Genomic DNA, 12637 nt, shown 5'->3' with positions numbered 1-12637 from the left:
CCTGCTCGGTCACCACTTTCCCGCACTGGCCCCCGTGGGAGCCCCGAGACCGCACTCTCCCGCATTTCCTCGGACTCCCGGCGCGCCCCGCCATTCCCCGTCAGCGGGAAGCCGGCGTCTCCCCGGAGTTGTGGTTCCTGGGCCGCCACCCTCGACCACGATCCAAGGGGAAGGCCAGGAGGGTTAACAAAAGAAGGGGAACTTTCTCCGCTCAGAGCCCGGCGGGGCGGTCTGCTCAGAAACCCGCCCGAGTCGCGCGCTCCGGGGCTGACAGCCGCCAGGGCCAGGCAGCATTGTCCGGGGGGCCGCGCGCGGACCGCCAACTTTTCGTTCAAGGCGCGGCCGTCCTATTCGGAACAAAGTGGAAGGTCAGCGGCGCCGCGGCGGCGCCGGGGGCGCACAGCCTCACCCGGCCGCGCCGCGAAGTTGGCTGGCGCGCCCCACTTTCCTTTTTGTGCTCCCGGCCCGCGGGCTCGGCCGGGCCCCTCCGCCTCCTCCGCCCGCGCCCGCCCCGCCCCCGCCCGCACAAAGCGCGCCCGGCGCCGCGCGGCCCGCACGCCCCGGGCCTCAGCCCGGCCCGGCCTCGGCCTGAGGCGCGGCGGCAGTGGCGGCGAGGCGCGGGCCCGCCCTCCAGCGCTGCGCCCCCGCCCGCCCGCGCGGAGCCCCCTCCCGCGCCCCAGCCCCCCCCGCCAGCCTCTCATCGCTCGCCCGCACCCGCCGCCGGCCCGCCGGCTCCGCTCCTCACCTCAGCATCGGCGGCGGCCATGGCCCGGGCCCGCAGCGTGGCCCCGCCCCTCCCGCGCGCCATCACCCCGCCCTCGCCTCGCGGCCCAGGGCGGGGCGGGACTGCCGCGTGCCTCTGCGCCTGCGCCGGTTCCCGCGCCTGCGCGCTGCGGCCTAAACGGCGGCGTCCGCGGCGCGGGCCTGCGCGGGGCGGGACGGGTGGCGCAGGCCCGTCGAGGGTTGGGGGGTTGGGGAGGTTGTCAACCGGAGCGGCCTTCCGGGAGGCGCCGCGGTGAGGGACGTCGTCCCCACGTTTTCACAAATATCTTCTAGTTCTACTTAGGCATTCTGGAGGGCTGGCCGGGGGCGGAGTAGGACCCCTGACCTCTAACCCTGGACACGTCTTTCCGTCGGCCTTCACAGAGGGCGGGCCCTGCCCTGCGTCCTAGGGCGGTGCCCCAGTCGGGGGTGCGCCCATCGGGGAGGGCGGCCAGTTAGGAGCTCTGCGGGTGAGGGGCGGCGATGCCCGAGCTGGGGGCGGTGTTCAGACTGCGATGGCCGCCCCGAGGCCGGGGAGGGGAATGTCCCAATGGGGAGAATTGCCCCAAGTTGGATGGATACCCCACTGGGAGCGTCGCCTCAGATGGAGTTGCTGCGCTTACGGGGGTTGCGATGACTGGGGAAGTGCCGCCACTCGGGGGTGCACCAGCCAGGAGCCTGGGACTGAGGGACAGTGTCCTGAGTGCGAAAGTTGCAGGTGGGGTGAGGAACGTCCGCGTGAGAAGGGTTGCCCCGTTTCGGGGTGCTCTTGTTAAGGGAGTGGGTGCCTGGCTGCCCCAGCCTGGCAGCGTCCCAGATCACCCCAAGCTCCATGCCCAGCACCTGCCTGTCTGCCCACCACCCCCACTCAGTCGTGCACAGGGCAAGACCTTTCCTGCGCCCCATCCTTCTCTGGATATCACTGGCTTAGGCCACCCATATCCCGACCTGCTTCACCTATCCTCTGGGAGCCAAGGAGAAAGTCGTGGGCAGAAGTGGGGTTCTCTAGCTAGTCTTGGAAACAAGAACTGAGGAGGCCGACTTGAAGATTAATCTGCCCCCAACCCGGTGAGGGCTCAAGAAAATGCTACTAAGGCTGTCACCCAAGACGGTGCACACTGGTGCAGAGGAGAGAATGGACGACCCTAAGTACCAAGAAACCTTCCGTTTTTCTTTTGGGCAACCTAAGTCAGCTTGTGACAGGCTGGGGACCCCCAAGCTCTATCTGCAGCCGAGGACAGGGGGCTCAGGAGTAGTCACCCACCATGGCTCAGATGACCCAACCTGACCCACCTTCACCCACACCTATCTCTCGAGTCTGCTCTCTCCATCTCTGGTCCTGCTTTGGGCTCTACTCTGTCCCTTCCCTGAAACGCTTTCAGCTCAGGCATCTGTGTGGCTCACTTCTCCACCCTCCTTGAGTCTCAACACTACCTCTTCAGGGAAGCCCTCCCTTACTTCTTTTTTTTTTTAATTTTTTCTAGATTTTATTTATTTATATTTAGAGGGGAAAGGAAGGAGAGAGAGAGAGAACAATATCAATGTATGGTTGCCTCTGGTTCGTCCCCTGCCGGGAACTGGCCTGCAACCCAGGCATGTGCCCTGACTGGGAATTGAACCGTGATTGCGTGGTTCGCAGGCCGGTGCTCAATCCACTGAGCTACGCCAGCCAGGGCATCTTACTTCTTAAAAATGATGCTGCACCCCAGGACGTAATTGCTTCACTTTACTCCATAGCCATATTGTCTGCCTTTCTCACTCCAGTGTAAGTCCCAAAGGTCAGGGATTTTGGTGTGCCCTAGTGCCTAGAACTATACTTGCATCTGTTGAATGAATAAATGACTTAAGAGTTGGAGAAAAATCCTTCACCAGGAGAATACAAACGAGTGCCAGAAGTCGGCTACACTCCTATTTTGCACAAGTGCAACCTGCCCACCCTTGTCTGATCCCGGGTAACTCATGTCAGACGCTGTTCTCAGCACGTGACTATTAACTCTGACCATCAGGTCAGTCGTAGATGGACACTGCTTACCCACATTTGGTAAATGTGCAAACCATAGCAAGGACGTTGAGTACATTCAAGGCCACACCACTGCGTGGAGGCAGCGATAAAATGGGAATGCAGGTGCACTTTCAACAGATGCCACAGTTCCTGGCAAAGATTTTAGATTACCCTGTTTGTGGCATGCTTTTCTCTGGTATTCATCCTTTCCCTGTTCCGTAAACAGTAACATTTGGCCGGGTACATGGCAGCCCGCTGAAGAGCACATTTCCAACAGCAAAGGATGGCCACTGGGATGCGTGCAAGTTGAAGGTGCAAGTTGAAGGTGCAGGCCCAGTAAGCGGGGTGATGGCCCTGTACAGGGTGTGTGTATGTGTGTGTGTTCGGTGGGGAGGGCGGGGAGTCTGGACAAAGAATAACAACTCCATTACCAGACCCAGATCCTCCACCTCTGGACTGTTAAATGTTCCAAGAAATAAACTTGTCACATTGGGGATACAGGGGCTCGACCCATCCCCTCCTAGCCCCATGAGCTTGTTATAGACTAAGGTAACTGAGCCAGGCTTACCCTGCACCATATGGCAAGCAGGACTTCGAATCCAAAGCCTTAACCCCATTTCCAGTGTTTCCCGAAGTTTGTTCCAGGATCACTGGCCGGGAAGGACCTGGATGTCCCTTTGAGAAACGTCTTTCTGCAAACCCCCAGCTTTTTATTTGCGCTTGGGTTCCTTGAGAGCTCAATGACAGCCCTTGGTAATACAGACCTCGGGGGCAGGCCTGAGTGGTGGTACTGGATGGGAGGAGAGAAGCAGTCTCAGCCAGACGTGACACCTGAGGCCCTAACGGCGACCCTCTCCTCACCCGACCCGATCTCCGGCGCAGGAGGTCTAAACCGCGCTGCCTGCAACGGTGCGTGCTAAGTGGCTGGCCCAAGGGTTTGTTTATGAAGTGGAACAGGGTGGCCTTCTCTCCGTCACAAACCCATCCTAAATTAAGGCCAGAACTCCAGACATGAAACCTGACTCCCTGGGGACATCCCTAGGCAGCTCCAGGAGTCCGAGTACCAGCTCTCGCGCTTGCTCCTCAGGGCCGCTTACGTTCCAAAACACCCGGAAGGAGGGGGGGCCCGATCCGAGGAGGGACTCGCCCAGGAAGGGGCGGGGGGCCTAGGAAAGGGGCGGGGCTTAGGAAAGGGGGCGGGGAATAGGCGGGCCGCGGGGGCGCGCCGGGGAGAATGGGGGCGTGTCCGGGGAAGGGCCCCCACATCCAGACACAGGAGGGCGCCCGAGAGGCCGACCTGCGCCGGGCACTACAAATGAAGAGCTTTATTTACACCTGTCCGTTCAGTCCCCGCTGCTAGGAGAGGCCGACTGCAGGGGGCCAAAGAGGAGGCCCAGGGGAGGAAGAGGGCCCGGCAGGGCGTGAAGAGTCCTGAGTAGGCCGGGCCAGGCCGGGAGTGAAGGCATGAGGCCCTGAGTCCCACAGTAAAGGTCAGCCCGCCTGGAGGAGGCGGATGGGTTCAGGGTCAGCTCCCTGGGGTCAGGCCGGAGTCCGCACCGCTGCAGCTCTGCTCGTAGGACGGGGGAGCCTCTGTAGAGAGAGAGAGCAAAGTCTGTAAGGGGCTAGTGGCACACACCACCCTCCCCAGCCAGGCCCCAGGCCCCCACTTACCATAGGGGTGGCCCCAGGAACTGTACTCTGGGGGGAGAATCAAGGTACCAATGGTGGGCACCGCCCCTCCGGACCCCTCTGCAAAGTAGGGCACTGTGGCGCCTGTGGAGATGCACAAGGCAGGGGGCAGAGGGTGGGAAGCAGGGCTGCCGTCCAGAGGACGGGGATCAGGGCCGCCAGGCAGTGGCGGCTGCAAATGGCTCTGGGTGATGAGGGAGGCAGGGTCCGCAAAGTGGGGGTGGCCAGCAGCCGCCTCTGCTTCCTCTTGGGGCGGTGCAGAGGGCACCACCAAGGGCAGAGCCCCAGCAGGTGGCCCAAGGCCTGGCCCTGGGCTCAGCGGGGCTTGGTTCACAGCGATATTGCCGATGAAGACTGGGAGGGTCACGGAGGCTTCAGGCGCCTTGAGGGAGACCTGTAAGGGATGGGGGTGAGGGTCCAGGTCACCAGGCCCACTCCCCCAAGCCACGCCCCCAACTCGAGTACCTGCAGGTAGTAGTCCACGTGGATGAGGCTGCAGCCCGGCAGGGCAGACTGAGGCAGGGCAGGCACCAGGATCTGTTCTTGCCACCGCGTCTGTCTCCAGGCCTTGACACCAGCACCCTCCACCTCTGCAACGGTCCGCACATCATAGATCCAGCGCTTGGCCTTGTAGGACACTTTCTGGGGAAGGGCCAGCCTGTGAGCACTGACAGGCCAGCCGCCTGCCCACCCACCATCCCAGGGGGACTCTGACCTGCAGCAGACTGGCCACGACAGAGCTGGTGTCCTTGCCCGACTGGTTGTCGATGTCCACCTGCAGCCGCAGCACCTGCCCCACCACGTAGCCTCGGAGGTCTGTGCTGGCTGTGAGGACCACGCTGCCCGTCTTCACCAGCTTGTAGGAGAACTTCTTGGTGGCAGAGGCCACATTGGGTTGCTGGGGGTGGGGAGGGTGGGGAGGGGGTTGGTGGGAGGGCCAGCTGGACCCCTGTGGAGCCTGGACAAGGCCACTCAGCCCTGCCATGCCCCCACCCTGGACAAAGCACAGTCAGCTGAGGACGGAGGTCACTGCTCTTTCAGGCCCTAGCCCCTGTACCTCAGATGGGGACAGGACACTGGGTCAAGGTGGGGGCCACCGCCGGCCCCTCCTCACCTCGATATCTGGGATGCTGTTCAGGTTCAGGGGGCTCAAGATGTAAAAGACACAGCTGCACTGGTGACCCTTGGAAAAGCGCGGCGTGTCGATGGTGGCCCTCACCTGGTGCACGATCTTCCCAAAAGGACCCTCGAAAGATGTGGGTGCAGTGGCTGGAGAGAGAGCAGAGACTGGCATCCCACCGTCCCCCCCCACCTCCCACCCTCCCCCACTGACTGCCACCACTAGGCCTGGCCAGGCTGGGCCCTCACCAGGAAGCAGAAACTGGAAAGGGAAGTTGTGCTCTCCAGTGGGCAGGCTCCCTGCAGAGACAGAAGGGAGGGTGAGGGTGAGGGGGCCCCAGGGGCCCGAGGGGACACCACGGCACCCAGGAAGAAGCAGGCACTATAGCCAGCTGGCTCGCACTGCATTGGCTTCTGGGATTCCCAGCCTCTGTATCCAGCACCACAGCAGCACATGGTCATGGCCAGGGCAAAGGATGGGGGACAAGAGCTTGACTTGAACAATCGGGACCAGGGCTGTTCCAGGGGCAGGAGCCCACCCAAACCCAGGAGAAGCTCGCCCCCTCAGCCGCCCAGCCCCTACAGGACGAAGCCCAATATCTGCCAGGGAGAGAAGCCCATCCGGGTGCACAGCACAGGGAGAGGGTGGGCACGAATGGGATTCCCAGAGGCAGACTGTGGAGGTGGGGCAGACAGACTCACCCTTGTCAGCCAGCGACAGAGTGCTGTTGAAATAGCCCTCCTCCACCACCCACGCAGCATCATTGGCCTTGCTGGAGACCCTGCAGGAACCTGTGCAGCTCACTCGGATGGCTGCAAGAAGGGGGGACCATGTAAGCCCCAGCGAGCTGCTGGCTCGGGCCCCTTCCTGCCCCCAGCACAGGGTTCCATCCCCCCAGGTGCCGGGCAGTCCCACCCAGTCAGGCTCTGAGAAGGCCAGCAAATGGTCAGCTGCCTTTAGAAGACATCTCCTGCCCATCCCTCCATCCTGGGGTGTTGACAGGGAGCCAGGGTGGTGAGGAATAGAGTGCCATCTTCTCTGCAGCCCAGGAGGGCCCCAGGGGTCACCCAGAGGACCCCTGGGCAACCCCCGACTTGGTAACCGTGGCTCCAACCACACCTGAGCCTACTAGACCTGTGAGAACCCAGCTCTCTATTGGGGCTGCTTGGGGTACTGATAAGGAACAGAGGCCTGGGGCACTGATGACTTCTGACCCCTTGGCTTCATGCGGCCTCACAGGCAAGTCAGTTAGGCTGGAAGCTGACTCCTGGCCCTCCCAGGAATGTGGTCAGACCTGCCCGACCAGAAAAAGCACCCAATTCTGACATGCTGGAGAGTGGGGACCTGACTTCCTGGGCCAGCACTGCCCGGAGAGCTGATTTCCCGCATCCAGAGAAGGTGGGGTCCTCCCCACAACTCCCCAGTGGAAGCGCCACCCTGTGCAGCAGAGGCCGTCCCCCCACACGGTTCTGGGGTCAGGAACTCGAACTTCGCAGTCCCACACACACACGCTCAGAGTCCAGTATGGTCGGAAGGCTGTGGCTGGACCCAAGCACGGAGCAGGGTGGGAGCTTGGGGACAGGCAGCAGCACTGCGGCACTGCACAACCCAGAATGGCCCCACCTTGCTGATGCAGCTTCCTGTGGGTCACCCTGAGCACACACAACTTCCTTCATGACCCTGGCTCGTCCTCCGGCCCCACTGTGACCAGCCCTCGGCCTCTGTGCAAGCCCAGCCTCACCTCCGGACCTCTGCCCTGCTTTCTAATTCAGAGTCCGTCAGCCAGTCCGTGAGTCAAGGCCGAAGACTTCAGTAGCACCTGGTACATCTCTGCCCAGTCCCATTTCCTCCTGTGACTTGATAGTCAGGTGAAGGGAAACTGACTCAGAATCTGATATCTTCCTGGTAGAGCCACCAAGCAGGAAGAACCTGGTGTCCCCACTGCCCAGCACCAGGGGTCAGCCCCGGTCAGTCCCACCAGCCATGTCCACAACCTCCCCAGAATGGCCCCACCTTGCTGACGCAGCTTCCTGTGGGTCACCGTGAGCACACACAACTTCCTTCGTGACCCTGGCTCGTCCTCCGGCCCCATTGTGACCAGCCCTCGGCCTCTGTGCAAGCCCAGCCTCACCTCCGGACCTCTGCCCTGCTTTCTAATTCAAAGTCCGTCAGCCAGGCCCTCCTAAGTCCAGACCCTCAAGTGTTCCCACCATGAAATCTGGGACACCAGGGCTCCTGTAGACCAACACAGCCCAAGAGCAACCAGGCAGGGGACAGACAGGCAAAGAGGAGAAGGGTGACTGTGACCTAGGGAGAAGCTTTCACCCTCCCCGTGGACAGGGTGCATTCACCCCTTGAGTCTGACTGCCCCGGGAACACTGGGGCCGACAGAGTGTGCCAGAAGGGGTGCAGTGGTCCCCAGACTGGCCCGGTGCCAGCTGAGCCCTACCACGTCACTCCAGAGGATGACACATGAGCTGAAAAACTGCCCTGCCCACCTGTGTCTGAATGCCTTACCCACAATGCCATGGGACATCATAAAATGGTTGTTTAAACCACTTGGTTTGGGGATGATTTGTCACTCAGAGTTTACATAGTAGCAGATACAGGAACAGATGTCCACCTCACCAAAAGTCGGAGAAAACTCAGAGGACTTACCACTGCAGCCACTCAAATTAGCAAAAATTAAATATTTGATATTTAATATCAAAATATTAGATATTTTGACATTAGAGTGGCCAAACGTAAGCTAACACAGGGCCTGGAGAAGTGCCAGGCAGGGCAGGCCCACACCGGGGTACCCAGCAGGTGCTGGAATCGCACGCTGTTCACACAGGAGCCTGAAGGGCCCCTGCTGGCACCGGCCCACGGTTCAGGCACAGCCCATGTGTCTACAAGCTCATGGCTAAAAGACTTGCCTACCCCACCTGGCCCTGGCCCCCTGAATTCAGGTGAACAAGCTGTGGGTGCACCTGACCCCCCCCAAAACGAACAGTATCAAACCAACCCTTGGGTTCTCCCAGAGGGACCAGAGGTCTTCGACCTTCGCAACGCCCTTGCAGAGCCCCATTTCACACGGACACACGCAGATCCCGTGGGGAGCCCTGACTGCACAAGCAGCCTCCAGGCAATGTCTTGGAGTCAGACGGGCCCATTCCCTGTCCACCTTCTTCTCCACGGGGGAACAATGGAGGCATGGTGGGGGGACCCCACACAGCAAGTCATCCTGCCCCTTGCGGGGAGCATCTGCCCCAGGAGGACAGCATGGCCCTCACAGCAGAGTGTGTGCCCGCGGCCCAGGACGGGGTCAGGTGTACTCCGCAAGCCTCCACCACACAGCACGACTCTGGTTATGGAGCCACCAAGCCGTGCCGCCTGGGCCTGCGACTGCTCAGCTAGGCCGACGCTCGGTGCACGAGAAGCAGGCGTGGAACAGACAGGCATCTGTGTCTGGACGTGTAGGGCTGCTCCAGTTCTCTAAGGAAAATCATCACGCAGACCTTGTTCCAGAGTGACTCCTAGAGCTGTCCCCTCCGGCCAGCCCTATCACCTGGCCGGCAGCACCCCCTCGTCCGTCCACAGTCTGACCACAAAGACTTCTGTTCGCCCCTCCTCTGCTCCCGTAGGCCTCTCCCACCGCCTGCCAGGCCCCACAGACCTGGAGCAGCCTGGCCTTTGCCATGTCCTCTCCCTAGAGCTTAGCCCACAAGCCACTTCTCTCTGTCCTGGTTCCAAACCTGTCACACGAGCACACCAGTGCCCGCCTCCCAGGGCTGCGGTGAAGATTCATGGAGTTGGACCACGGCAAGCAGAGAGGACAGCATCTGGCCTGTGACAAGGGCACGGTGAGCTAGTGGAGCTGGGGGCTGGCGGCTGTCCCTTCCCCTGTGTTCTGCCCGGGGGGGTAGAGGACCTCCCCATGGTATCGCTGGTTGGTAGCAGGATAAAGCTTTTATTATAAAGCTTTTTAATTTAAAAAAACCACACATACAGCACCTCTCCTTCCCCACACCCAGGCAGGGCTTGGAGAACGCCCCAGAGCACCTGCAGCACCCATATTCTCCCCTACTCAGGGGCCAGCGCCTTTACAGCTGGGGCCATCAGTGGGGCTCCCTAAGCCTTGTGTCGTCCAGCTGTCCATTCCCCAAATCCCACTCGCCACATGAAGGCCAGGGGGCTCTGCTCAGCCCAGCCCAGTCACACACAGCTTAGGCCATCCCTTCACTGTGGTCAACATCGGCCTGCTGTCCAGGGCCCCAGCTGCAGGAGGGTGACAGGGTGGACCTGCCAGGCGATGACTGCAGCACCGGCATCTGTGGTGGGTTTGTCCACCTGGCCACAAGCCTGCGCCTCCTTCGTGTGGCCCTGCATGGCACTCTCCCCTCAGCCAGGAGCCTTCTAGCCCCATCTCATGTCTCATCTGTCACTTGTGCCCCAGAGAAGAACTGTACTGTCCCTACTATGCCCCCTGCCACACCTACTCTCACCCAAACCCCAAACTCTAACCAGAGAGACCAGAAATGAGGTGACTGCGTCATGGGAGGAGGCTCCACAAGGCTGGACCCCTAACAAGAGGCAACTGCACCAGCTTCCTCTCAGACTCCTGTAGCCTCACACTGTTGCATACTGGGGCCGGTGAGGCCTGTCCAGCATGGAGGGGTGGCTGTCCCAAGAGTTTAGTGGCTTTCGGTCCTCAGCAGGGACCAGAAGTGCTGAGCTGTCAAACACACAGGTGTCTGGAAGGTCAAGGCACAGGGGGAAGCCCGGCAGCTGCGGTTTTGGCCAAGGATCCCAGAGTAGAGGAGCAACCCAGCAGGGACATGCCACACAACCCTGCACTCAGAGCCAAGGATCCCCGCGCTGCACCTTTGCCATGACCCCCCCCCCCTGAGGATGGAGCCCCAAAGTCCCAACCAGAGCCCGGTCTACACCTGGGACAGCAGATGAAGCCAGCACCTATGAAGAGCCCCAGCAAGGGCCACTGCAGCAATCCGATCCCCAGTCCCGAAGTCCCAGATGTCTGCACCAGCAGCGGGACTGGCCAGGAGGGCTCAGGTTCAGCTCCCAGATGCCGGCTGGGCCGGGGGCCTGGGGCACGCAAGTATGAGCAAGACATCCCCAGCACACAAGGACAAGCTTAAGCTGGATGTAAGCGGGTGCATGAGTGCACAAGTACTGGGTGGGCCCTACCCGGGGGACCTGCAAACGAGTGGGACTGTCTGTGAAGAGGAAGGGCCTGCACCAGGAGCCTGGGTATGTGGGGGGGAAAGCCCAGCCTCCAGGTGAGGGCCCATCAGGTGCAGGCCTCAGCGGACGCTGCATATCCTACAGGGAATGTCGGAGGCGTGCGTGTGTTTTAGTTTGGGTGGGCTTCAGCAAGCTGGACAGGCTCTAAGCCCCCGCCCCCAGGCGGAGAGAATAGGGAAGGCAGAGAAGGAAGACCGTCACCCAGGCCTCCCTACTTTGCCACAACTGCGGCCGGCCTCCCACCCCGGAGGGGTCTGCACAACCCGCCAGCCCCACCCAACCCTCCCCGAAGCCGGAGCCCACACGAGCTCCGGGCTGGCGGGAGGGGCGAGGGGGTTTTCCCAGGCTCGGCGCCACCCGTAGCTTCTTCCGGGAGCTCTGGCCCAGCCCTAGGTGCGGGCCCAGCCACCTGAACCCCGCCCAGCCGGGCCCACCCCGAGGCGACCCAGCGCCCACCTCGGAAAGGCAGCGGCGCCCCCAGGCATACGCGCACGGTCCCTGCCAGCGGTTCCCCGGGGCTGTAGACGACGCGGCCGCGGCTCAGGCGGATCTCGAAGAGCTGCACCCGCCCCATGCCGCCCGCGGGCCTGGCCGCACCGTCACTCACTGCCACCCCCACCCGCCTGCTGGCCCGCTGTGTTCCCTGCACCCCCGCCCCACGGTCCGACACGCCCTCGACCCCGCCCCCGTGCTTGAATACGCCCCGCCCACCACTCCACCCCTCGTGCTAGGCCACGCCCCTGACCTGGCCCCCGCCTCCCCCAGTCGGACACGCCCTCGATCCGCCTTACGCCAGCCAGGCCCATCCCCCGCCTCGGCCACGCCCCTGCCCCTTCCGCCCCCAACTCGGCCACACCCCTAGGCCGCTGGGTTCTTTCTTGGCCCTGTGCCCCAAGCCCCGGCCGGTCCCCGGACCCCGCCGGTCTGCCCGGAGCCCCGGTCTGACCTGGCCCGCAAGGTAGCAGGTCTGTAGCAGGTCGCCGGGATCGGACGCACGTGCGCCCCCTGCTGCCTCGGGAAAGCGACCGGCTCACCTGTGGAGGGGGCGGGGCCATGCGGTGGCCAGAGAACAGGGGCGCCGGGGGCGCGGCAGGCGTGCGGGAAGGTCCCTCGCTGCGCCCAACGCGTCACTCCACGGAAGGACGTCAGGAGGGCGGGCCGGTGTGTGTGCGCCTGCTGCGTCCGCGCCGCGGTCCTGGGGCTCGGGGTGGGTCCCTAGGGGCGGCCTACTCTCGGAGCCAGCCCTGAACACGTGGGTGTGGGGCTGGAGAGGAGGGAGCGTGGGTCCGGGCTGCGTGGGGCGGAATGCACGTGACTCCTGGCGCCGAGGGTCATCTAAACATGTCTCGTCTTTAAAAAGCGGCCTGAGCCGAGAGAATTGCGGCGCACGGTGAGTGCGCACCGGAGACCGGGAAAGTCTGGGAAGGAGAAGGCTGTGCTGGCTCTAGAAAGTTTGCAGTGGGCGCCCACCACTGCTAGTTAAATACGGGGTGCTTGAGGGAGGACGTCGAGGTATGGGGGTGTGGAAGACGAAGGACTAAGAAGTGGTTACACATTTGTGTGTAGATGGTAGCTCAAGGCAGGGTGCTGAAGAGATCAGAGTTTGAAGTGAAAGCCACAGAAACCTGATCCAGCCCCTAAGCAAAAGGAAAGACTTGCAGGCTGGAGGGGTCCTGCCGGGCCAGGCGAGGAAAGGGAGGCCCCACCTGGCTCCCGCAGCACCCTGCTGTACTGTACCCCAGAGGGGGTCTGGTTAACCACGGAGCCAAATGGGGGAATTCTTGAATGAGGAGTTACGCGCGCCCAGGGGGAGGAGG

The 12637-nt window shown here is 62.3% G+C and overlaps 2 protein-coding genes across 7 annotated transcripts in view; both read right to left on the bottom strand.

The window, feature by feature from the left end:
* The window catches only part of EHMT1 (euchromatic histone lysine methyltransferase 1), a 95944-nt gene extending 95138 nt beyond the window's left edge, over nucleotides 1-806 (bottom strand). For 5 of the 6 annotated variants that reach the window (XM_037036958.1, XM_037036961.1, XM_037036963.1 and 2 more), the window contains exon 1: nucleotides 746-806. In XM_037036958.1, coding sequence (XP_036892853.1) covers nucleotides 746-766 — 21 coding nt within the window. In that variant the 5' untranslated portion in view covers nucleotides 767-806. The remainder of the gene's footprint in view (nucleotides 1-745) is intronic. The other variant, XM_037036959.1, reaches the window with a different exon arrangement.
* A 3265-nt stretch (nucleotides 807-4071) lies between these two features.
* On the bottom strand, nucleotides 4072-11441 carry ARRDC1 (arrestin domain containing 1). Its single transcript, XM_037036679.1, has 8 exons — nucleotides 11277-11441; nucleotides 6275-6385; nucleotides 5822-5872; nucleotides 5568-5722; nucleotides 5169-5351; nucleotides 4919-5095; nucleotides 4436-4847; nucleotides 4072-4354 (listed from the first exon to the last, which is right to left on the bottom strand). Exons 1-8 carry the CDS (start codon nucleotides 11392-11394, stop codon nucleotides 4290-4292), a joined length of 1272 nt encoding a protein of 423 aa, XP_036892574.1. The 5' UTR covers nucleotides 11395-11441; the 3' UTR covers nucleotides 4072-4289.
* Nucleotides 11442-12637: the final 1196 nt, after the last annotated feature.

This window comes from Sturnira hondurensis, unplaced genomic scaffold (assembly GCF_014824575.4).
Source record: "Sturnira hondurensis isolate 20B ecotype Veracruz unplaced genomic scaffold, ASM1482457v3 Scaffold0022908, whole genome shotgun sequence".
NCBI lineage: Eukaryota > Metazoa > Chordata > Mammalia > Chiroptera > Phyllostomidae > Sturnira > Sturnira hondurensis.
The sequence above is the reverse complement of the archived record's forward strand: the minus strand, read 5'-3'. Positions and strand labels throughout refer to the sequence as shown.

Coding starts and splice junctions, on each gene's coding strand:
- ARRDC1 (XM_037036679.1), bottom strand. CDS start 11,394: ATGGGGCGGGTGCAGCTCTTCGAGATCCGCCTGAGCCGCGGCCGCGTC. Junction 5,352..5,567: donor ACAGCATCCCAGATATCGAG/GTGAGGAGGGGC, acceptor CCCCACCCCCAG/CAACCCAATGTGGCCTCTGC. Junction 5,096..5,168: donor TCGTGGCCAGTCTGCTGCAG/GTCAGAGTCCCC, acceptor GCCCTTCCCCAG/AAAGTGTCCTACAAGGCCAA.